At 44.8% G+C, this 25,668-nt stretch overlaps 1 protein-coding gene across 2 annotated transcripts in view; it reads left to right on the forward strand.

Annotated features, from left to right (window-relative positions):
• Positions 1 to 992: 992 nt before the first annotated feature.
• Positions 993 to 25,668, forward strand: part of cdc23 (CDC23 (cell division cycle 23, yeast, homolog)) — a 37,325-nt gene continuing 12,649 nt past the window's right edge. The window contains exons 1-8 of one of the 2 annotated variants that reach the window (XM_072511974.1): positions 993 to 1,117; positions 5,085 to 5,157; positions 5,677 to 5,814; positions 7,383 to 7,425; positions 10,860 to 10,965; positions 14,557 to 14,689; positions 15,956 to 16,133; positions 18,483 to 18,580. In XM_072511974.1, the coding sequence (XP_072368075.1) occupies positions 1,014 to 1,117; positions 5,085 to 5,157; positions 5,677 to 5,814; positions 7,383 to 7,425; positions 10,860 to 10,965; positions 14,557 to 14,689; positions 15,956 to 16,133; positions 18,483 to 18,580 (873 nt within the window). In that variant the 5' untranslated portion in view covers positions 993 to 1,013. The remainder of the gene's footprint in view (positions 1,118 to 5,084; positions 5,158 to 5,676; positions 5,815 to 7,382; positions 7,426 to 10,859; positions 10,966 to 14,556; positions 14,690 to 15,955; positions 16,134 to 18,482; positions 18,581 to 25,668) is intronic. The other variant, XM_072511975.1, reaches the window with a different exon arrangement.

The following is a 25,668-nucleotide window of genomic DNA, read 5'->3' on the forward strand; positions in this document are numbered from 1 at the left end:
TTGAAAGCACTTGCAACAGCGCCGCTCCCGATAGCTCCGGGTAAATATTCAGGGAATCCGGTAATAATAGCTTCATTGAAAATTTAGAGGCAGTTTCGCCAACACTTAGGGTTGGGGGTAGGCTCAAGGGAAGTGCCGATTTGGGGGAACCACAGATTTGAGCCAGGGAGGTGGGATGGAAATTTTAGGAAATGGGAAGAGAAGGGGATTAAGACGCTAAAAGATTTGTTTCTTCGGGTGCGGTTTGCAGGATTGAAGGAGCTGGAAGCGAAGTATGGGCTGGAGCTGGGGGAAATGTTTAGATCCATGCAGGTTCGAGATTTTGCCAGAAAGCAGATAGAGCTTCCCGGTGGAGCCGGCCTCCACATTGCAGGAGGAGGTGCTGACGACAGGGGGACTGGAGAAGGGGGTAGTGTCGGCGGTTTAGAGCACAGAGCTCTATTAGAAAGCTCTGCCTGCGACTTGTCCCTGGGTCTGGTTAGTTGTAAGAAGTCCTCTCCAACATCCTTTCATATAATTATCGCTATATCTGTCTGATGAATAATAACTGGACGTTTCTTCTTCATAACTTCCCACAAAAATCACCATTCACATAATAGACATCCGGAGCTGTAAGAATTCTGTCCAACCCGCTGAACGGATGTTGGCGGTTGAGGAGTTGCTAAGCGGCTGTGAAGGATGCAGCACTCTGATTGGTTTTAACCGTTGCGGTGCTTTGATTGGCCTGAAGTATGACCATATTCCGATTGGTCAATGAATACTCTACGCTGATTGGCGGCGAATGCGGCGTCCATGTGAATTGCTGTCAGGGAGGCCGAGCTGTGATTGGCTGGGAGTGGACCGGTGCTGTGTTTGGCTGGGACTGACCTGGCCATGTGACTGACTGATTGGAGGAGCCCCACTGATTGGCTGCGAAGATAGCCGAACTGTGATTGGTCTGAATTGAGGCAGCGTGTTGATTGGCTGTGCAGAGGACCGTGTTCCGATTGGCTGTGAGGGTGAACCGGAGGAAGATGGCGGGGCTGAGTGAGTTCCCAGAGTTGAAGGAGGTGAAACGGGGCCTGATGGCGGTGAGCGTCCTGTGCAGGGAGCGCGGCTTGCTTCAGAGTGCCAAGTGGTGAGTGAGAGAGCCGGCGGGAGGGAGCTGAGACTAACAACAACAGCAGCAGGAGGCCAAACCGGGAGCTGAAATTGCAAATACAACACAATGTGTTTCAGTCTATTTCCATCACACTCGCTGTTGATGATCAACTTCACTTCAAGCATCCCCCTCCCTGCGCTTTAATCTCCTATTCCCTGTTGTTATCTACTCTTCAGTAATGATGAAGGGTGTAAAACACATCCGTACATCAGACTTCAATCTGGATTTGTCAGAGCAGTTTACACACCTCCACCTTGTGCTAATGTGTGCAAATGGTTTACTATGTACGGACATGTAAAGTGTAACTGGTTCAGCATGAGGGTAGAGTTAGAAATACCTCAGAATTACAGTACAGAAGGAGGCCAATCGGCCCATTGTGTCTGCACCAAACTAGCGATTCACTTTATGCTATTTTCCCACCTGCACGTTCCCGTAGCCCTGCATGTTTTTCCTTTTCAGTTAACAGTCTTCATTCCGTTTTGAGTATCTTGATTGAACCTGCTTCCATCACACTTTCAGGCAGTGCATTTCAGACCTTAATCCCTAGCTGTGTAAAAACAAATTCTTATGTCACTTTTGCTTCTTTTGCCAATTACTTTAAATCTGCGCCCTCTTGATCTTTTCACAAGTGGGGACAGTTTCTCCCTATCTACTCTGTTCAGACTCCTCATGGTTTAGAATATCTCTGTCAGATTTCCCCTCAGCCTTCTCTGTAATCTTTCCAATGTATTCCCATCCTTCACAAAGTCCAGCGACTAGAACTGGGCACAATATTTCAGCTGAGGCCGACCTAATGTCTTATACAAGTTCAGCAAGTTTACTCTTATCCTCTATGTCCCTATTAATAAAACCTAGGCCACTTTATGTTTTATGAACCACGCTCTCAGTGTGTCCTGACACCTTCAATGACTTATGCACATATACACCCAGATCCCTCTATTTCTGTAGCCCCTTTAGAGTTGTTTCCTTTATTTTATATTGTCTTTGGAAGCAATCACGCTTTGGAAGTGATTCCTTCCAAAATTAATCACTTCACAATACTCTGCATCTTCATCTGCCACCTTTCCACCATCTTGCCCATATCCCTTTGAAGTTTTAGACTATCCTCCTCCGAGTTCACAATGCTTCCCAAGTTTTGAATCATTTGCAAATTTTGAGATTGTGTCCTGGTCTAGGTCAATCACAAATATCAGGAAAAGCAAAGGTCCCAACACTGACCCCTGTAGAGCTCCACTACAAATCTTCCTCCAGCCCATTAACCACTACTCTGTTTCCTGTCACAAAACTAATTTTGTATCCATGTTGCTCCTGTCCCCTTTATTCCAAGAGCTATAACCTTGTTCACCAGTCCATTGTCCGGCACTGTGCTAAGTGCCTTTTGGAAGTCCATGTACACTACAGCATAACCCTCATCGACCCTTTCTGTTACCTCACCAAAAAGCCTCAACAAGTTAGTTAAACATGATTTTCCCTTATGAAATCCATGCTGGTTTTCCTTAATTATCCATGCTTGTCCATGTGACTATTAATTTTATCACAATTATTATTTGGGGAAGTTTTCCCCACTTGACGGTAAACTAACTGTAGTTGCTTTTAATATTTAGCTGTAGTTACTTGTTTTTATTTACAAATTTCTTTTTTCAACTCTGAATGACTATCTGTTTAAGCTTATCAACTTACAGACTTTATTGATTATTACCTTTATAACGTTGCAGTGATAGTGTTGACTATTATTTTTTCAGTGTACAGAATTTTTTTAAATTTAAAGTACCCAGGGCGGGATTCTCCGACCCCGTGCCGGGTCGGAGAATCGCCGGCGCCGGTCGGGGGCGGTTCAACGCGCCCCCCCTCTCCCCAGGCGATTCTCTAAGCTCGACGGGCCAAATACCCGCCGAGTTGGGCCGTGTCCCGCCGGCGTCGTTCGCGTGTGGTCCTACCCGGCGGGACCTCGGCGTTCATGCTACGGGGGCCATTCTGGTGTAGGGGAGGGGGTTCCGACTCCAGGGGGGGCATCCACGGTGGCCAGCCCAGCGATCTGGGCCTACCGATCGGAGGCCGGGCTTATCCTGGCGGGGACCTAAGTTCCTCCGCGCCAGGCCCCTGTTGGGCTCCGCCATGTTGCCCGGGGGCCAGCGCGGAGAAGGCAACCCACGCGCATCCACGAATTTGCGCCGGCCGTGGCGCGCATGCGCGAACTTGCACTCCAATGCCATGCTGGCCCCCTGTGTGGCGCAGGATCGCTTCTCCTAGGGGCCAGATGCGCCGTCATAAAATACTTCGGCGTTTACGACGGCATCAACACTTAGCCCCATTATCGAAGAATCCCGTCCCCAATTTTTTTCCCCCAATTAAGGGGCAATTTTAGCATGGCCAAACCACCTACCTACACATCTTTGGGTTGTGGTGGTGACAAATATGATTGAATTTCTGGAGCATGTGACCAGGTGTGTAGATGAGGGTGGTGCAGTTGATGTAGTTATATGGATTTCAGCAAAGCCTTTGGCAAGGTCCCACATGGGAGACTTATAAAGAAGGAAAATGCACATGGGATACATAGTAAATTGATAAGGTAGATCCAAAATTGGCTTAGCTGTAGGAGACAGAGGGTGATGACAGACGGCTGCTTTAGTGACTGGAAGCGTACCTCAGGGATCTGTGCTGGGTCCCCTATTTGTCGTTTATAAAAATGACATATATGACAATATGGGGGATGGGATTAGTAAGTTTGCGGGTGACACAAAGATTGGCCGGGTGGTTAACAGTGAGGTTGAGTGTTGTGGGTTACAGGAAGATATAGAAGGGTTGGTCAAATGGGCGGATAAGTGGCAGATGGAATTTAACCCTGAAAAGTGTGAGATGATGAACTTTGGAAGGAATAATGTGACAAGGAAGTATTCAATGAATGGCATGACACTCGGTAGTTCTGGGGAACAAAGGGACTGTGGAATGTATGCCCCATGATCTCTGAAGGAAGAAGGGCAGGTTAGTAGGGTGGTGAAAAAGGCATATGGGACACTTGCCTATATCAGTCGAGAAGTCGAACAACACCAGATTAAAGTCCAATAGGTTTATTTGGAATCAGGAGCTTTTGGAGCGTAGCTGCTTCATCAGGTGAGCTCTCCGAAAGCTCGTGATTCCAAATAAATCTGTGCCCACCCCAGTCCAGCACCGGCATCTCCCCATCATGGCTTTATCACTCGAGGCATAGATTACGAAAGCAGGGAGGCCATGTTAGAGTTGAATAAAACTTTGGTGAGGCCACAGCTGGAGTGCTGTCTGTAGTTCTGGTTGCCACATTATAGGAAGGATGTCATTGCACTGGAGGGGTTGCAGAGGCGATTTACCAGGATGGTGCCTGGGATGGAACATTTTAAGTTATGAAGAGAGATTGGATAGGCTTGGGTTGTTTTCGCTGGAGCAGACAAGACTGAGGGGCGACTTGATCGAGGTGTACAAGTTTGTGAGGGGCACGGACAAGGCGGATAGGGAGCTGCTGTTCCCCTTAGTTGAAGTGTCAGTTGCAAGGGGTCGCAAATTCAAGGTGAAGGGCAGGGGGGATTTGAGGAAAGACTTCTTTACCGAGAGAGTGGTGGCGGTCTGGAATGCACTGCCTGGGAGGGTGGCCGGGGGTGGGGGGGATTGCCTCATATCCTTCAAAAAGTACCTGGATGTACACTTGGCACATCATAACATTCAAGGCTATGGGCCAAGTGCTGGCAAATGGGATTAGGTGGGCTGGTCAGGTGTCTTTCATGCATTAGTGCAGACTCGATGGGCCGAAGGGCCTCTTCTGCACTTTCATTATCTGATTCTGTGATGTTCTCTTCTTTGTTTGATTGTGTAAAGAGCTATTCTGATGGGTTTGCCTATATTACATGGAATTTGGGGAGAGGTCTGGATTGCTCGCATTCTGATTAAGGTTGATTCTTTCTACTATGCACAGGGCTTCAGAGTTGGCCTTCTCCCTGGATCCTCTTCCTAAAGATGAGCTGCCACCTGCCCCTACACTGACAGAGGTATGACAGTTCTTTATTTCAAACAGTACACAGATTCCACTCATTTTATATAGGCAGCTATATAGATGCAGTTCTGAAATGGAGATGCCTCAGTTTTACAAGGTCTGAAACCATTGGAACTGAAGCTTTGTTTTTCGGTTTTCCACTAGGTTGAGTTTAGAAAAAGTATAAAAGGGGTGTTGCATTGATCCTCTTCCCGGGTGTTACTATTGAAAAGGAGACACACAGCTTTAATAGAGCAGGGTGTGCCTGGGTAAGCTCATAATGCATCAGGATGTAATTTATACTTTTCTATCCTGGTGCTTGCTTTGGGTGGGGGTGGGTGGGGAATGAATGAGGAATTGAAATCCCTTTTCATTCTGTCCTGTCCATTAACAAAATCCTGATAACTGTGTGCAGAGGAAATCAGCTGCATTACAGTTCAGTGTCCAGAATAGGGGCTGTGTCTGCATTTCACGAGAGATCTACTTTTGAGTAATTGATTGATTTTTATTTTTGTAAAAATGTGTTTCTGTTTAGGAAGACCTGGTGGATTTGGATGCCTACACTTTGGCCAAGTCATACTTTGACTTGAAGGAATATGACCGAGCAGCGTATTTTCTGAAAGGCTGTCAGAGTCAGAAGGCTTATTTCCTGTATATGTACTCCAGATACCTGGTAAGAGAACACTCATTAATGGTAAACATGCAGCGACCGATCGGATGCATTTCTGGGTGACTTTCATCCTGGAGCTTGTTTTAAATTCAACCTAGACTAATGGGATGAAATCATATTCTGCCATCTTTGCTGGACAGTCATATGTTGACAGGGACCCTTGCTCCAGTCGATTGATGACACAACACCTTTAACTTTGAATCAAATCACTTCTTTGTTAAACACAATATAAAAATCCCAATGTTTATCATTACTACAAGAGAGGTTCTATCATACTCTGTATCAAAAGGACACAAATGATTCTCCCTTCCTGTACTACCATTATCAGTTCATGAGCATATGTTAGACCGTTAATACTTATCTAATGACTTTTAGTGGATCTATGGAGACCTCACCACCCAATTGCACTGGCCAGGCACAAGCGGGGTTCAGACTCCGTCTTCAGGCTAGAGACTGAGATTTACTTCAGCGATTGTTCTTCGAGGTTTCGCATACCATGGTCACTTCTGCATTGATATTTACATCTTTCTTGGGACTGTTTGCCTGATTGACTACATGCATTTCTACACAATCGATGACCACCTCCCTTTTCATCGGACAGGCCACAGCTAATGTTTATGACCCTCTATATTTCACACCTGCATATCGCTCATCCTTCCTCCTTCCAGGTGATCATAGAAACATAGAAAATAGGTGCAGGAGTAGGCCATTCGGCCCTTTGAGCCTGCACCACCATTCAATATGATCATGGCTGATCATGCAAATTCAGTATCCCACTCCCGCTTTCTCTCCATTCCCTTTGACCCCTTTAGCCGCAAGGACCACGTCCAGCTCCCTCCTGAATATAACGAATGAACTGGTCCCAGACCTTGTTTCTATCTCTTGCCTCAGGCATTTTTTGTCGATAACGATAAATCTCACAGTCGGAGGCCGCCAACTGCTGTCCTGTTTCAGAATCTGTACTCTCAGCTCTTAATGCCTCTTTTGTTTCTTCAACGTCCCTGTTACTTGGCCACATTTCCCAGCAGGCTTAGTGTTCCTTTCACTTGACCATATTTCCCAGCAGGTTTTGGGCAAGGGCCACACATACTAAACACCATTTTCTGAGATCTGATAGAAACTTCATTATCTGTTGTGAAGATTCCTTCTCCTACCCAGCGAACAAAGCAAGTTGGTAATAAACAAGAATCTCCAAATTCCATCTGCCAAGGTCACAATCCAGGACATAAGCCCAAATATCAAGGCTGACACGCCAGTGCAACGCTGAGGGAGTGCTGCACTGTGTTTTAGATAAGATGTTAAAAGGCCCCATCTGCCTGCTCGAGTGATGTAAAAGATCCCATGTCACTGTTTCGAAGGAGAGGAGTTATCCCAGTGTCTTGGGCAAATATCCTCAGGAGGGTGGTGGGGTGGGTGACGACAGATAAATGATTAAAAGGAATATGGATAATGTAAAGATCATCCCAGTTACTGACTCTGTTATGTTCTAGTTCTGATTCTATGCTGTAATGCTCTGATTCTAATAGGCGAAGTTATTTTAAATGTTTAGTGACTGTGTTTTGGTATTCTAGTCTGGGGAAAAGAAGAAGGATGATGAAACAGTGGACAGTTTGGGTAAGTCAGTCTGCCATCAATAACTGGACACCAGAGCAATAAGCTATAATTTTGTCCATTGCATGAAACTTTGCAATCGAGTTCCGTGTTAGAACACTAAAAAAAGATTACTATTTTAAAGTTTTTTTAAAAAGTCATTTTTTAGCTGAGGTGTTGATTCGTACTGGGCTATAGTAGTAAAAACGGATAAAAGCAAATTACTGCGGATGCTGGAATCTGAAACCAAAGAGGAAAGGCTGGGAAATCTCAGCAGGCCTGGCAGCATCTGTAGGAAGAGAAAGGAGCTAATGTTCGAGTCCAGGTGACCCTTTGTCAAAGCCTATAGTAGTACACGCACTGGTCACTCTGCCTTTATTCATATATAACCCTGGGCTGTGTGAGAAACATGGGGCGGGATTCTCTAACAATGGCCCACGGAACCAGCCCACCCACCGATCGTAGGCCAGGCCACTGTGGGGCCCCTCCCCGGGGACGGACTGTCCCTCCGCCCTCTCCAGGACGGCTGCCGCACACTCACCTTCCAGGTCCCGCCATGTGGGAGGTGAGTAATCCATGTCGGCGGGACTCGGCCAAACTCGTCGGCCCTGGAGAATCGCCGGGGGTAGGGGGTGCTGTCAACTGCCCCCCGACCGTCGTGGCGGCAATCCCGCGAGCGCCCGAAAAACGGCATCGGTGAATGGGGAAGCCAGTGTCGGGGCGCGATTCCCGGCTCAGATATTTGACTGCTAGATAGATATCATAGATGACAAGTGCAATCCTGCTCTCACTTTACAGCCACACTTATGTATTCAGCAAAGTTGTGTGTGTGTGGGGACGGAGGGGGGGGGGCGACGGGGTGGTGGTGGTGGGATGGGGGGGCTGCAGCCAGCCGAAACAGAGTTTTTAAAAATTATATTTAAAAATAAATTTAGAGTACCCAATTATTTTTTTTCCAATTAAGGGTCAATTTAGCGTGGCCAATCTACCTAACCTTTTAGGTTGTGGGGGCAAAACCCACGCAGACATGGGGAGAATGTGCAAACTCCACATGGACAGCACGGTAGCACAAGTGGATAGCACTGAGGCTTCACAGCGCCAGGGTTCCAGGTTCGATTCCCTGCTGGAGTCAGCACGTTCTCCCCGTGTCTGCGTGGGTTTCCTCTGGGTGCTCCGGTTTCCTCCCGCAGTCCAAAGACGCAGGTTAGGCGGATTGGCCATGCTAAATTGCCGTTTAGTGTCGAAAAAGGTTAGGAGGGGTTATTGGGTTACGGGGATAGGGTGGAAGTGAGGGTTTAATGTGGGCTGATGCAGACTCGATGGGCCGAATGGCCTCCTTCTGCACTGTATGTTCTATGTTCTATGACAGTGACCCAGAGCCGGGATTGAACCCGTATCCTCAGCACCGTAGCCACCGTGCTGCCCAGCAGAAAAAGAGTTAATGTTTTGAGTCCATAGACTCTTTGTCACAACAGAAAGGAGGAAGAATGTAGAAACTGCAACAAAAGGTGGCAATTTGCAGAACAAAAGACAGACGGCCTGGTGTGAGAGGTGGAGGGGGTGTTTGCAATGAAGCAGTGCGTGTATGGAATATTTTTTTTAAAAGGAGGGTTGAAGATGGAGTCGAAAGGTCAGAAATCTGAAGGTGCTGCACTCCGTGTTGGAGTCCCGAGGGCTACAGATGATATGATATCATCTGAGATTATGTGTTCTTCTGACCCTCCGTTCCTAACTCAAGTGTACTGCAGCCAACAGTAATACCCCGCTGCCAACCTGATTGAGATCAGCTAACCCAGATTAGGCCAGTGATCAAACATGGGCACTTCTGATCTGTGTGACTTATTCATAGAATAAACAGTGCAGAAGAAGGCCATTCGGCCCATCGAGTCTGCACCGGCTCTTGGAAAGAGCACCCTATCCAAGCCCACACCTCCGCCCCATCCCCATATGCCAGTAACCCCACCCAACACTAAGGGCAATTTTGGACACCAAGGACGATTTAGCATGGCAAATCCACCTAACCTGCACATCTTTGGACTGTGGGGGGAAACCGGAGCACCCGGAGGAAACCCACATTTAATTTTTAAAACGATGCAATTTTTTTAATCTAAAGAAAATTGGTTTCAGTATCAAAACTTTTTGTGCAATACCAAACCACTATTTGAAGATTCCCTACTAACATACTTAAAAGCTTTGACTTTTTTTGAAACTTAAAGAAATTTTGTATGCACTTTTCTATTGCTGTGTTGCATGCAGCTACGATGGAATAATACAAAACTTCTCATTTCAATTCTCTTTTCTGGCCGCATTCTTCTTTGGTTCTCCGTGTGAATCTTCTTAGTTGGTTAACAATCCTTCGTTTTACCCATCATATGGCGATTCAGTTAAATCTAAAACTGTCCACGAGCTTTACAAATAGCAGTGCTACACTTTTACTACCAAAGCTGCCAATAAACAAGGCAGTGTACATCCCTACATGACACAAATACAAGCGCAAATTGTTTCCCCATGGCCACTGAAGGCACATTGCGGTTATTGCTTGTTACGAGATTTTGATTATTTGCATTCATGTCCTCATTGGGTCAATTGGCTAAATCAGTAGGGGATTTGAACTTAATTAAATACAATATTATTGAACATATGGTGTGGTAATTGAAAACTCCCTTATTTTATGCTATATTTCTCTGCAGCCTGCCTTTAGTAGAGTGACAGTGAGGCACAACGGTTAGCACTGTCACTTCACTGCGCCAGGGACCGGGGTTCGGTTCCCAGCTTGGGTCACTGACTGTGCAGAGTCTCCCTGTGTCTGCGTGGGGTTCCTCCGGGCGCTCCGGTTTCCTTCCTCAAGTCCCGAAAGACATGCTGTTAGATGAATTGGATATTCTGAACTCTCCCTCTGTGTACCCGAACAGGTGCCGTAGTGTGGCGACTAGGGGCTTTTCACAGTACCTTCATTGCAGTGTTAACGTAAGCCAACTTGTGACACTAATAAAGATTTTATTGGTAGTATTTGATGTCTATTGTCCTTATCAACTAGCCTGTTGGGAGGGCCACACAGATTTATCAACCATCCTTACATTCATTGAAATGAATATTATGCATCATTTTGTATTTGAAGTTTTAATTCATTAATGTGTATTTGAAGTAAGAGATGGTGACTACAATGTTTTTATTGACCTGCATTATTAATGGCACCTATGTTTTATTAAATGTATGAAAATCTGTTAAGGAAGGCTAAACTGTGAAAAGATGCTTTAAGTCTAAGTTTATTTCATTGGTCGATTGTTTAAGTTTATGAAGGCTTATAGTCGCATTACATTTTAGTATTGAAAGACCATGAAAAGAACAAAGAGGCTCCTGCATTATTTGTCTGCTAAACTGTGATCTGTGACTCCAAGCTACATCAGGGTTGTCCTTGGCCTGTATGTGTGAAGGTTTATTTTCTATCTGCTTGACAGGACCCTTGGAGAAAGGACAAGTGAAGAATGAGTCTCTGAGGGAATTGCGAGTTGAACTGAGCAAAAAACATAAAGCCAGGGAATTGGATGGTTTTGGGCTATACTTGTATGTACCGCCTTATGTGACTATTTAACTGTCTTTTTCCCCAAATTGTGCTGAATGAGATAGCTGACAATTCTGGGAAGGTGACTTTACTGAATTTCCTCACAACTATGTACAAAGGTGGTGGTGGGAATGGAAGGGTGTTATCTGTGCACTGCTCCATATTTTAGCCATTCTTTGTTGCCATGTGTTGTACTTAGGAAATGCTAAAAGGCAGCCTGAAAACTAACCATTTAGTTAGAAGCCATTCCATTGTGAAGCTGTACTCCATGACATTGTGACCAGGGATAATGAGCTATTGGAATGTTAATGTCAGGTTAAATTACAAGGAAAGATTACACAAATTAGGCCTGTTTTCCCTAGAATTTAGAAGGTTAAGGGGTGATCTGATCAAAGTTTTTAAGATATTGACAGGGAAAGACAAGGTAGATAAAGATAAACTATTTCAACTGGTTGGACATTCTAAAACTAGGAGGCATGGTCTAAAAATTAGGGCTGGACCATTCAGGGGAGATGTCAGGAAGAACTTCTTCACTCAAAGGGTGGTAGAGGTTTGGAACTCTCTCCCACAAACAGCAGTTGAAGCTAGAGCTGTTGTTAATTTTAAATCTGAGATAGATTTTTGTTAAGCAAAGATATTAAGGGACACGGGGCCAAAGGCAAGTATATGGAGTTAGGTCACAGACCCGCCATGATCTCATTAAGTGATGGGACATGCTCGAGGGACTGAATGGCCTACTCCTGTTCCTGTGTTCTTATTCCTGTTGTTTTTGCAATTTCCCAAACCAAGGAGATGGCTCTCTCTAAAGTGCAGAACTTAGTTTAAACAATAGATTGCCAGCCTGAGAGAGTCCTGAAAACAACCTTCCGCCCTTTGATCAGACCATACCTTGAGAAAAGTTCAGCAGAGCTGGCAGCATCTGTGGAGAGAGAAACAAGAGTTAATGTTTCAGGCTAGTGACCTTTCATTAGAGCTGGTTCTGACCAACAGCCATTGACCTGAAACATTAACTGATTTTCTTTCCACAGATGCTGCCAGCTCTGCTGAGTAGCTCCAGATTTTTCTGTTTTTATTTCAGATTCCCAGCATCTGCAATAATTTGTTTTCGTCCATGAGTAGTGTGCTCCGTTGTGCTCACCAAAGCATTCAGCACCTTGGGAGTGTTGGATAGAAGACTTACAAGACAGAGGTTCCAGTGGACTGAGTTGTGAGGAAAGGCTGGAGGAACTTGTGGTTTTCAGTCTTGAAAGGTGACTTTGTAAAGCTGTATGAGGATAGTAAATGGTATAAAAGATGTAAATTCGAACACTAATTCAGACCAAATCATAACACACAAGCAAGGGGCTTCAAATATAAAGTAGTGAAAAGCAAACTTAGGATTAATGTTAGGAAGTCCCTCTTCATTCTACTGGTGTGAAATCAATGTGAAATGGATTTCTCGGTAGGGAATTGGGTGAAAAGTCTGGAATTAACAAAGAAACAGGAGAGCTCAAGGTTGTTTTTGGATGAATGATCTGGTGAGCTAAATGACAATTCCTTTCAGAATTGTAATAAGGCAGGGCTTCCCAAACTGGGTTCCATGGAACCCTGGGGTTTCTTTGGATGCATTCAGGGATTCTGCAATGGTCAGGCTGACTGTATAAAAATTTGGAAAATGATGTGATGCTGCTTGTCCAATCAGAGGCTTGTTTCTCCCAGCATTTGGTGTGTGTGTGCGTGTGTGGTGCGAGGGAGAGTGTTTGTGTCTGACATGAGAATCCGGTTCTCCACAGCACTCCTAATATTAAACTTGTGAGTAAAAGAAGCAGCATCACTCCTCCCACTAAAAATGACAAAGAGAAAGTAAGACTTAAGTATTTATTGATTAAGATAATGTTGTAATTATAAAATTGTATACATATAAGAAATGGAAAAGACTTCTATAAATATGTTTTTGTATGTTGATACTTATATTACGGGCCAGGGTTTAGAGAACCCCAAAGTGTATCATGGAGTTCACCTGACCCATAACTTTTAATAGATTGTGGTTATGGGGAGCACAGGGGCCCACTCTACAGGTGTGATGCAACAGAGATCTAAAGTACTTTTAAAACAAAACAATGTTTATTATATGAATCCAGTTAACATTTTATAAACACACAGTAAACATCTTAGCAACTATCCATTCAAATACTTCTCCCAAAGAATACAGTACTCTATAAGTAACCCTTAATCTTTCCTAGCAATATCCATGAGACACATACCCTCTTTAACAAAGACATCAGGTTTAAATTCTCTACTGAGAGCAGTTATCACTTTTAACTTAGCAAGTGATCTGAAGACATTCTTTTCATACAGAGAGAGATCAGAATTTCACCTTGTTTGGCTGGATGCAGTTCCAACTCTGAAAACGAAACTAAACACACACTGTAGCTACCAGCTCAAAAACGAAAGTCAAAGCAGACAGAGAGCCCAGCTCCACCCACACTCTGACATCACTGCAGCTATTTGATAAACACCCGTTTCCTAAAGGTACATCCACCACAGCTATTTGATCAACACCCATTTCTGAAAGGTACTCTCACATGACACTTATTGCACAAAACAATCATTGTTTGTTGTTTGACTCCTCAACATAATAAGACTGTTTCTCAGGGGTTCTGTCGGTCCTCTTTGGGGTTCAAAAGGGTTATGTGGCTGGAAATGTTTGGGAAACCCTGATAAGAGGATGAGTGAAAGATGTTAAAATATCTCCCTTTGTAGCACCTGAAGGGTGTTACAATTCAATAGAATATATTCTAACATTGTCAATGGATTAGCGCAGTTATTTGAAAATGCTTATATTTATTGTCAGCCTAATAAAATCAATATGTTTTCCTTTTGGAGACAAAATTTAAAGGACAGCATGGTGGCGCAGTAATCATCACTGCTGCCTCACAGCGCCAGGGGCCCAGGTTCAATTCTATCCTTGAGTGACTGTGTGGAGTTTGCACTCTCTCCTCGTGTCTGTGTGGGTTTCCTCTGAGTGCTCGGGTTTCCTCCCACAGTCCAAAGATGTGCACGCGAGGTGGATTGGCTGCACTAAATTGCCTATTGGTGTCCAAAGATGTGTAGGTTAGGTTAAAGGATTATTGGGATAAAGCGGTGCAGTGGGCTTGATTGAAATGCTCTTTCAGAGGGTCAGTGCAGATTCAATGGGCCAAATGGCCTTCTTTTGCACTGTAGTGCTTCTATGATTCTATTCTATGAAAATACAACAGTACAGAATGAGTAATGTCTCCCAATTGTGGGAGCATTAGCAGGATAGTTTCAGTGATTAAATGCACGCTTGGACTATGTGCCAGACGGTTGAGGCTTTGTGTAACGGTATGTAAACAAGTCCGCACCAGGTGGCAGAACCCTGTATTTATTTTATTGAGAGACGTCAAAGTTTGCAGTGTGAACTCAGGAATTAGATGACTTAAACTGGCCACCATTGTTTCTCAGGGCACAAGCTAGTTCAACCTCCGTTATAGTTATTGCTTTGCGAGTTTAACCTTGAATTATCAAAGTATAGATCAGTTTAATTATATATATCCATGTAAGCTGAAGTTCATTCAGGGTCTGTATATTAGGTACGGAGTAGTCCTGCGGAAACTGGATCTGGTTAAAGAAGCTATTGACGTGTTTGTGGAAGCCACGCACAGTCTGCCTCTGCATTGGGGAGCTTGGCTTGAACTCTGCAACCTCATTACTGACAAGGAGATGGTAAGTTACTCATTTATTAATTTCCTGGGTGTTTCTCTCATGGATGATAACTTAGTGAGTGCATTTGTTTCTCTTCAACTGAGTGGCAACTCAAAACATTGCAAGGGCATAAGAAAAATCATGAAATGTTATTGGACATCAGTGACTTAAAGTGCTGCTGGTCCAAAAGTGAATGAAAAAGAAATAAAACCCTGACACTGGACATATTAATGGATGAAATTCCCCTCGAGTATAGTTCTGTAATAAGAAAAAAGGAAACCCCATTTTCAAATATCAATTTATCTTGAGGTAACTGATCTTCGCCCAACTGATCTTGTCCAACAGTTTTCTGATCCTTAGCTTGTTCACTGTTCTGGGAAAAGGTAGACAGAGAGAGAGAGAGAGACAGTTTATTCTTCCATAGCACCTCTTGTTAAATAAGGGGCCCAGTTAATGATGGTGACACCCAGATGGGGAGCTCATATTTTATTGCAAAGAGAGAGCTACTTTGCCAGAGGTGTCAACCTATTTGTCCATTCCAGAGTAAATTAAAGATGCACTGGCAGTAGTTGAAGAAGAGTAAGGAGTTCATTGTGTCCTGGCCAATATTCCTCCACAAACAATAGATTAGCTAGTTATTGAATCTCATTACTGTCACTGAGACCTTGCTGAATCACGTTTGCCTGCTTTAGAGTGAATGCACTTCAAATCAATCGCTGTATGAAGTACTATGGAATCTTTGAGAGATATGATAGGACACTATAAATACAAGGCCTTTTTTCTTCTAATTATGGTGCAAACTTTATACCAAATAAAAATTGAAAAAGGAGGGTGGTACAGCAGCTTAACTCGCACTTCCAACAGATCTCAATGGGTTTTGTTCACTTGCTCCATAGTCTCTCTAATGTAAAAGTTGGGTCTATTCCTGATTGAGTCTGGTTTTTCAAGCCAGGCATTCACTAGTGCCTCATTTTAAAGCCCTTTAATCTGGCTCATTTAAAGCAAGTTTGGAGGTCCCCCATGTAGGATACCATAATGGACCCACCGTTCAAGGAGATCATGATGCTTGCAGATGAGGAAACCTGGTTTAATCATTTATCCAGAATAATCTTACTCTCGCCTATTGCATTATTAAATTGTTCCTTAAATGATTCCAGAGTGTCTGCCTCGACTGCTTTGTCTGGAATTTCAAGGGTCTCCCCAGGCACTTGGACTCTGATCATAGTGATTTTAATCTTGGCTTGTCCACACCACTGATACCTGGTGTCCTTTGCATTCCTCTTCCAGCTGAAGCCCATGGTACTACCCAGTACATGGATGAAAGAGTTCTTCCTAGCTCACATCTACACGGAACTGCAGCTGATTGAGGAGGCACTGCAAAAATACCAGAACCTAATTGATGCTGGCTTCTCCAAAAGCACTTATATCATCTCCCAAATTGCTGTGGCTTATCACAATGTTCGAGGTCAGTGATAGGGTTTGTTTGAGGTCTCTTCATTTTAGTGTTTCAAAATCAAATTGGGATGGTCCCAGATTTTGTGTGTAATTTTTATTTTTAGAATGCAGTCTTTTGGCCTCCTTTCCTGCCAGTCAACATTTCCGGAGTTTAGGAATGTTTGCAGTAAAAACCTATCTCAGCAGTGACTCCTAAGTATAGCTGGAACCAAGCCTGGATCCAACCCGGCTTCCATCAAATCCTTAAAATAAAAGTAAAATACTGAGGATGCTGCAAATCTGAAATAAAAACAGAAAATGCTGGAAAGATTCAGCAGTTCTGGCAGCTTCTGTGGAGAGAGATCCAGAGTTAAGCAGAGTCATACAGACTCAAAACTTTAACTGTACCTCTCTCCACGGATGCTGCCTGGCGTGCTGAGTTTCTCCAGCATTTTCTGTTTTTAATCCCACCAATTCCTTCACTTATTTGGGGTTGGTTAACTCAGTTGGCTGGACTTCTGGTTCATGATGCAGAAAGTTGCCAACAGCACAAGTTCAATTCCTGTACTGGCTGAGTTCATCCATAAAGGCCCTACCTTCTCAACCTCTCTCTGAGGTGTGGTGACCCTCAGGTTCAACCAGTCAGCTGTCTCACAAAAGGGCAGCACGCTAGCACAGTGGGTAGCACTGTTGATTCACAGCCCCAGGGTCCCAGGTTCGTTTCCCGGCTTGGATCACTGACTGAGTGGAGTCTGAACGTTCTCCGTGTCTGTGTGGGTTTCCTCCGGGTGCTCCTGATTCCTCCCACAAGTCCCGAAAGTGCTGTTAGGTGAATTTAACATTCTGAATTCTCCCTCTGTGAACCCGAACAGGCGCCGGAATGTGGCGACTAGGGGCTTTTTTCAGTAACTTCATTGCAGCATTAATGTAAGCCTACTTGTGACAATAAAGATTATTATATAAAAGAGGAGAGCAACCTATGGCCCTTGGGGACTATGGCAACTTTCACTTCATTTCATAATTTTCAAAATCAGATGCAAGACTTGGCCATTGTATATTTGGGACTGCCACCCTGCAGACCTAGTACTTAACACTAGGTATCTGGATACCAACGTGTGTCCCTGTCTCCACTTAATGTGGCATCATAGCATTTGTGGTCCTGATGCCAGGATAACGAGTACCTTCTGATCCATGAAATAAAAATGCTTCAGAAAATGTTCCTTGTTGAAAATGACTTTAACACAAATACAAAGCTGTTTTCCATTTAGATTTGTATGCAAACACCAATTCTTTAATAATTTAAAATAACAAACATCTAAAATATTTTATAATATGCCTATTAGTGTTCTTATGCCCAAAAGACTCAACTTGATTTTTGGAGCCTCGTAGAAGTCCTGCAAGCAGATTAGGTGAGCGGAAACACCCATTGGTGATCAGTTCGCCCTTATGGGTAGGCAGTTTTGTGGATGGGATTTGCTTCTAGTGGAATTTTTTTTTAAACTGGCACAAAATATCATGGAAACCCGAATTGCACTCAACACAATTAGTGTTTAAAATTCTGCGTTTTTATTTGTACCGGTTCTGTCCAGTTCAGGTCACTTACATTGGAAAATCCAGAGCAATCAAGTGGAAAGTCCAGGCCAGAGCTTCTTTATCAGTCCCCATCTTAACAACATTTTAAAGAAAGGAAATCAGGCTAACTTTTCTAGGATGAAATAGACTGTGCCAACCACGTGTGTAACACTTGAAATGGAACCCATGGCAGTATTTTACTTGCTAAATTTAAGTTTGACATGTCCCTTGATTGACACAGTTTTTGTTACTGCAGGACATTTGTTTAATTGCATCCTGGGTCCCTGTTTTACACAGCGGTTCTGCGGGCCATAAGTTTGAACTTTTAAAAATTCTGACTCTGAATTTGTTCAAATCATTTTCTTTGGGTCACCTAAGAAAATAGGAGGATTTCCTACTGTGCATTGAAAAATAGTGTTTTAATGGTATTGTGTGTGCGAGAAGCTGAGAGATGAAGGCTGCCTCATACAATAGCATTCGATTTTATTTTTTGTACAAATAAAACAACCTGATTAGGCACGGAGTGCCTCTCTATTAGCTTTAGAATAAAAGTCTAATTTTTTTCTTATTTCTGCAACGCACTGATGTGTTTTAAAATTAAGATACATATCTTTCCAGGTCTACTGTTGTGAGATTATCTTATGAGCTGGGTGTGTTATTGCTGAATGATATGTGCTGGATTGTGTTATCCTATGTTTAGTAGACAATGACCACTTTCAATTTACTGTGTTCTTTTGTAGTTATCTGGTACTGTCATGTATCTTGGGAAACGTTGAACTATTTTTCCTTCTTTTCCCCTAATCTTTAGACATTGATAGAGCTTTAACCCTTTTCAATGAGTTACGGAATCAGGACCCATATAGGATAGAGAATATGGACACATTATCCAATCTGCTGTATGTTCGGGTAAGGCTGGCTATCCTGGTTTATGGGCTTGTGCAGGTTTTAAGGACACATGGAGCTGATGCATTAATCCATAATAATAATCTTTATTAGTGTCACAAGTAGACTTACATTAACACTGCAATGAAGGTACTGTGAAAATTCTGTTCCAGTAAACTCAATATTAATCCAGTTATCCGTTCTATTTTTGATTAGAAATAAATGTTTTCATTTATTCCACGTATCTCAATCAGTGACACATTCTGTTAACAATGTTGTAAATAATACCAAGGCATCCTTAGTGCTGATACCTATTGTGTTTATTTATTGACATCAGTCATGTAAAATCGAAGCCTCCAGCTCCCCTGTAATTCTCTGGTAAAGACACTGTGCAATACAGCACTAAACTATTTAGAAAAGTGGGTCCTTGGTTATGTTCCAGGATTTGTTTTGAGTTAATTGGGTTTCAGTCCTGGCAATATAATTTATATAATGATTACTAATTATAATTAATCTGTATCATTTATCTCAGTACCTCTGGATTACATACTTACTATTCAGTAGACCCTGCTGGAATGTGCATGTGTGAACACATGGCAAAGGTTTGACATGTGTATTCGAAGGGCTGAATTGCCTACTTCTGCTCCTAATTCCTATGTTCCTATGTTTTGCCAGAGACAAGAGGGTGTTCCGCACCCATATCCCACTTGGAGTTACTGCCTTCCTGAAAGGTTCAAATAACTCCGACCTGTCACAATTATTTTAATTCTACAAATCTAACAATAATTTACTGGAATGCTTTGAGGGATGAGGCATTTTAGCTACAAGAAGTTGGCATTGTTCTCCTTGCGGGGTAACGGGGTGTTTATACCAACAATTACTTCCTCGCATCATTCAAAGCTATCAAACTTTTGCTGAAGATTGCACCCTCTGTTTGTCAAATTTGATATATTGAGTGACTGCAATATTATAGTCTCCAGTGCTCTCCCAACTTGATCTTCCCCATTACTGTCAAAGTACAATGAAATTTTGTTTCAATTCTTCATTTTCTTTTTCCATTTCTCATCCAACCTTATTCAGCAACAACCATCTCCTGCCTTGATGGAACTCTTGAGTCATCCTTCATCTATTGACATACTTGTTATTGGTTGGAGCTCCGATATCTTCATTGAAAGGGCTCACTTCACAGATGGGTTTCTTATCTCATGGCAAATACTTTTTTTTTCTCTCGACCACAAGTGTGTGCAAGACTGAATGGTGCCTCTGAAGCAGTAAAAACACAACCGATAGTTGAAATGGGGAGACGGGGGGTTATTGTCTTGAGAGGAATGGCTGAACGGGCTGGATCTGTATCCACTGGAGTTGAGAAATTTGAGAGGTGATCTTATTTAAACATGCAAGATCCTGAGGAGACTTGACTGGGAGAATGCCAAAAGTATGTTACCACTTGTGGGAAAGACTAGAGCGAGGGGCCACAGTTTAAAAATAAAGGGTCTTCCATTTAAGATGGAGATGAGAAGGATTCTTTCCTCTTGAGGGTCGTGAATTTTCGCAACCCTCTCTTCCCCAGAGAGCAGTGGAGGCAGGTGGCATTGAACATGTTTAAGGTAGAGGTAGATAGTTTCTTGACCGACAAGGAAGTTAAAGGTTGAACTTCCGGTGGCGGCAATGAGTGAGTGAGCCGCACATTCGGGGACTCTCACTCCGGCGGTAACCCCACCCCTGAGGACCTGGTTCCCCGGTTTTGCAGGACTGCGGAGCGCTGGAAAGACGGCCACGGAGGTGCTGAGGAACGGACAGAGCTGCATGGAACTGCGGGAGAGCAGAAAGCAGCGCAAACGGGAGAGGAAGGGACAAAGACAAGGTACAGGGGAAGCTCACCCGGGAGCAAAGATGGCAGACCTGCGGACCTCGGACCCGGCGATCCAGCAGGCGCTGGAAAACATGCTGCAGGTGATAAAAAGCAGTTTTGAATCGTTGAAGCGGGATAACTTGGACCCACTTCAGAAGGCAGTGGATCAATTGAACCAGAGATTGGATGCCCAGGACGAAAAAATTAAGGAGCTGGGAGAGGCGGTGGAGGAGCAGGCGAATGCTGGGCTAGAAGTCGACGGGTTGAAGGAGAGACAGAGAAGACTGCTGGACAGAGTAGAGGAGCTGGGAAATAGAGCCCGCAGACAAAATCTGAGGATCATCGGCCTCCCGGAGGGGGCGGAGGGAGCTGATGCCACAGCGTTTGTGGCGGACCTGTTGATGCAGCTGATGGGGGCTGAAGCCTGTCCGCGACCACCGGAGCTGGAGGGGGCACACAGAGTACAGGCGAGACAGGTGCATCCGGGGGGGTGCCCCCGTCCGATGTTGATTAGGTTCCACAGGTATGTGGAGAAGGAGCGGGTGCTGCAGTGGGCAAAGAGCACTAAGAGCAGCACGTGGAATAACAGTGTCCTTCGCATTTACCAGGACCTAAGCCAGGAGGTAGGCAGGTGGCGAGCAGCCTTTAAACACGTTAAGGAGGTGTTGTTCAAAAAGCACGTGAAGTTTGGTCTGCTCTTCCTGGCCCGTCTTTGGGTTACGCATCAGGGCCAACACCACTACTTCTCCGAGCACGAAGAAGCGATGGACTTCGTGAGAGATCAGGGGCTGGTCTCGAAAAAAGGTCCCACGGACGCAAGCCAGGGTCTGAGAATTACTGGTTGAAGGGACGCCTACTGTGCCTGGACTGCAGGTCGACTGTTTACTGCTTTAAAGGTGCCTTGTGTATTTTTTTTGTGGGCAGTTTTTGCCTGTGGGGGATGTGGGGGGAGGGTATCTCTCTTGAATGATCTTTTCCCTTGTATTGCGGTGTTATATAGTTCTTTTTTTTTTCTTTTTTCTTTTTGGTGCTCAGAAAGGGACGTGGGTTAACACTTTTCTGTGTACACGGCTGGGACTGTATTGTACCTGGAGCAGCCTCACGGTGCTGTTTGATGTTTACATCTTGTTTGATCTTTCCCATTTTAGTGAGACTGCTCCAGTGGGTTGGAGTGGGGGATGGTGTGCTGGGGAGTGGGGAGATGAGGTCGGGGAAACTGGGAGTGAGACAAGGGGGCGCCGGAGCGATGAGTCACTGGGCTAGCAGATTGGCTAGTCAAGGGAGTCAGGTGGGGGGGGGGGAGAATACAGCCAGTGAATGGTAGGGGTGGGGTTATCGGGGGATGTTGCTAGGGGGGGAGGGGGGGGGGGATCTGAAGTAGGTAATGGAAAGGAGGTCGGGGGTGGAGGCAGCCAAGAGGCGAACCAGGAATGGCACGGCGCATGGGCCGGGGGCGGGCCCAAGAAAGGTTATGGCTGACCGGCGGGGTGGGGGGTTGTGCCCCCCAACCAGGCTGATCACCTGGAATGTCAGGGGACTAAATGGGCCAGTTAAAAGGGCACGTGTGTTCGCGCACTTGCGGGCTCTAAAGGCGGACGTAATTATGTTGCAGAAGACACATCTGAAAGTGTCTGACCAGACTAGGCTAAGGAGGGGCTGGAGCAGCCAGGTCTTCCACTCAGACTTGGATTCTAAGTCCAGGGGGGCAGCAATTATGATCAATAAGCGGGTTCAATTTGAGGCGGAGGGCGTAGTCGCAGACGGCGGGGGCAGATTCCTTGTGGTAAGGGGCAAGCTGGAGGGGAGAAGAGTGGTGCTGGTGAACGTATATGTGCTGAACTGGGACGACGTTAACTTTATCAAAAGAGTGCTGGGGAAGATCCCGGACCTAGACTCACGTAAGTTGATAATGGGGGGGGACTTTAATACGGTCCTTGACCCGGGGCTGGACCAGTCATGTCCCAGAACGAGCAGACTCCCAGCAATGGCAAGGGAGCTGAAAGGGTTCATGGAGCAAATGGGGGCTGTGGACCCATGGAGAGCCAGACAGCCGACGGGAAGGGGCTACTCGTTTTATTCGCATGTTCATAAAGTATATTCTAGGATTGATTTCTTTATCTTGAGCAGGGACTGTGTAGGGGAGGTAAAGAATACGGAATACTCGGCAATCACTATCTTGGACCATGCCCCGCACTGGGTGGACCTGCAGGTCGGGGGGGGGGCGAATTACCAACGCCCGCAATGGAGGTTAGACGTAGGACTGTTGTCGGAGGAGGGGATATGTGAGAGACTTCGGAAGTGTATGCAAAATTACTTGCAGGTGAACGATACGGAGGAGCTTTCAGCAGCGACCCTGTGGGAGGCGCTGAAGGCAGTAGTGAGGGGGGAGCTGAACTCAATTCGGGCTCACAGGGTTGGGGCGGACAGAGCAGAAATGGACAGATTGGTTAGGGAAATTCACCGGATAGATGAGGAGCATGCGGGGTCCCCAGGGGAGGACCTACTCAGGGAGAGACGGAGATTGCAGGCGGAACTGGGGGTGCTGTCCACGAGTAGGGCCGTGGAACAACTTAGGAAGGCGAGGGGAGTGGTATATGAGCATGGGGAGAAGGCCAGCAGATTGCTAGCGCAGCAACTCAGGAAGAGGGAGGTGGCTAGGGAAATAGGTAGAGTGGTTGATGGGGAGGGGAGCAGAGTGGAGGATCCGGCAGGACTGAATAAGGTATTTCGGGACTTCTGTAGTAGGCTGTACACTTCAGAACCCCTGGAAGAGCCGGAGGAGATGAAAAGGTTCCTGGATGGACTAACCTTTCCAAAAGTAGGCAGGGGACTAGTGGACGGGCTGGGGGCCCCGATTAGAGCGGAGGAGGTATTGGGGAGCCTAAAGGCCATGCAGTCAGGGAAAGCCCCGGGACCGGATGGATACCCAGTAGAGTTTTACAAGAAGTTCTCGGAGATAGTGAGACCGGTCCTGACAAAGGTTTTTATTGAAGCGAGGGACAGAGGGACCCTGCCACCGACGATGTCGCAAACCACCATCTCGCTGATAGCGGGACAAGGACCCGGAATCCTGCGGGTCATACAGGCCAATCTCCCTGATCAATGTGGATGCCAAGCTCCTGGCGATTAGAATTGAGGACTGCGTACTGGAGGTGATTGGGGACGATCAGACAGGGTTTGTGAAAGGCAGGCAGCTGACAGCTAACTTGAGAAGATTGCTTAATGTGATCATGATGCCCCCCGACGGGCAAGGAGGTGGAGGTAGTGGTGGCAATGGACGCTGAGAAGGCCTTTGACCGGGTGGAGTGGGGCTATTTGTGGGAGGTGCTTGGACGGTTTGGGTTCGGGGAGGGACTGGTTAATTGGGTCAGACTATTGTACCAGGCCCCAAAAGCTAGCGTTAGGACGAACAGGATAATGTCAGATTATTTCAGACTACACCCCGGGACCAGACAGGGGTGCCCACTCTCCCTGTTGCTGTTTGCGCTGGCCATAGAGCCGTTGGCGATGGCGTTGAGAGCTGCAAAGGGGTGGAAGGGAATGACATGGGAGGGGGGGGGAGCATAGGGTCTCTCTCTATGCGGACGACCTGCTCCTGTACATGTCGGTCCCACTGGCCGGGATGGAAAATACACTGGAAACATTGAGGAAGTTCGGCCGGTTTTCATGGTACAAATTAAATATGGCCAAGAGTGAGATGTTTGTGGTGCAGGCAAGGGGCCAGGAGAATAGACTGAAGGAGCTGCCATTTAGGCTGGTTGGGGAAAGTTTCCGGTACTTGGGGATACAGGTGGCACGATACTGGGGCAGGTTGCATAAGTTAAATTTGACTAGGATGGTGAAACAAATGAAGAGGGAGTTTCGGAGATGGAATGCACTCCCGCTGTCACTGGCGTGGAGGGTGCAGACTGTAAAGATGACAATCCTCCCTAGATTTCTGTTCATCTTTGTTGGAATCTTTAATTTATAGGATCTTAACCTGCCGAACTATGCCAAGTTGGGGGAAGCTTAGTTGATGAATCAAAGTCCTGGCGCAGTACGACAAGTTGTAAGATTTGTAATATTTCTGGACTATGCCAAGTTGTTCGATTCCTAGTATTATTCGACTGTGTAAAGTTGAAGGAATTTATATTATTTCTGCTATTCGGTTACCAGTAGCACTTTGCGAATACTGGGACTCAGCAGAAACTTCAGTTAAAACTTCTCAGGTGCCAAAAAGAATTGTTTTATTTGTAGTTGCTTGATTACAATTTGAAAGTCATTTAAAAGGCAATTCGTAGACAATTCAAAGCTTTCAGAGAATTACAGACATTATCTTTTTTGCTTAGGCAGACAGCTCGAAAGTAACTTTTAAAAGGTCAAAGTCTGGCAATGAAACATGAAGAGAGAGAGAGAGAGCTAATCTTCAGCTAAACTCAAACTCAAAGTCAAAAGTAGACTAACAGACTGACAGACTGACAGAACCCCCAAAAGACATCTCTAAAATGGCGGGCGGAAACTTTTCAGTTATACACTTTCATATCTGTCTTAAGTCATCTAATCACACCCCAATATAATCCTAATTGGTTTGGGTTAGACTCAAACACATTTGATTTGATGGCAAGCCGTCCATCTTCAATGTGCAACATCAGCTTTTTAATTGTTTCATGTCTACATGTTATGGAATGTGATATTCTGCTAATCTTTACCAGCAATAGACTGGTTTTAAACTAGCTTGGCTAATGTAACAATGGAGACTTCATATCGAGAAAATATATATATGATTCAATGCTCTTACAAACTGCATTGGACTCCTGCCACCTCGTTGCCATGGAACTCAGTCCTTGTCCTTGACAATTAGCACAAGCAGTGTCAAATTGTCTTGCAACTGTGCTGTTATAATCTATGATGGAATTTTATGCTGTTTCATGTATCATGTTGAAGACCTGAATTTATGTGTGCTAAAATTCTCATTTTTAAAATGAGTATTTAAAACTAGGGCTTAATATTTATGCTTAAACAGCTATCTTTTACCTATACTAGTTGTATTTGAAATACCTGGCTTCTACAGTCGGCCCTTTGATAAATCGAAAAATTAAGTGAGATATATTGCCAGAAGATAAAATACATCATTAATGCGATAGGATAGGTAAAAGCGCAAAGAATCATTGCAGTTTTAAACAATAAAATGGACACTTAACATTGCAATAGGCATTTCAAAATAATTATTATAATTAATAAATTAATCAAATTTGACCCTACTGATTCAGTATTAATAAAT

Source organism: Scyliorhinus torazame, chromosome 7 (assembly GCF_047496885.1).
Source record: "Scyliorhinus torazame isolate Kashiwa2021f chromosome 7, sScyTor2.1, whole genome shotgun sequence".
Lineage (NCBI taxonomy): Eukaryota > Metazoa > Chordata > Chondrichthyes > Carcharhiniformes > Scyliorhinidae > Scyliorhinus > Scyliorhinus torazame.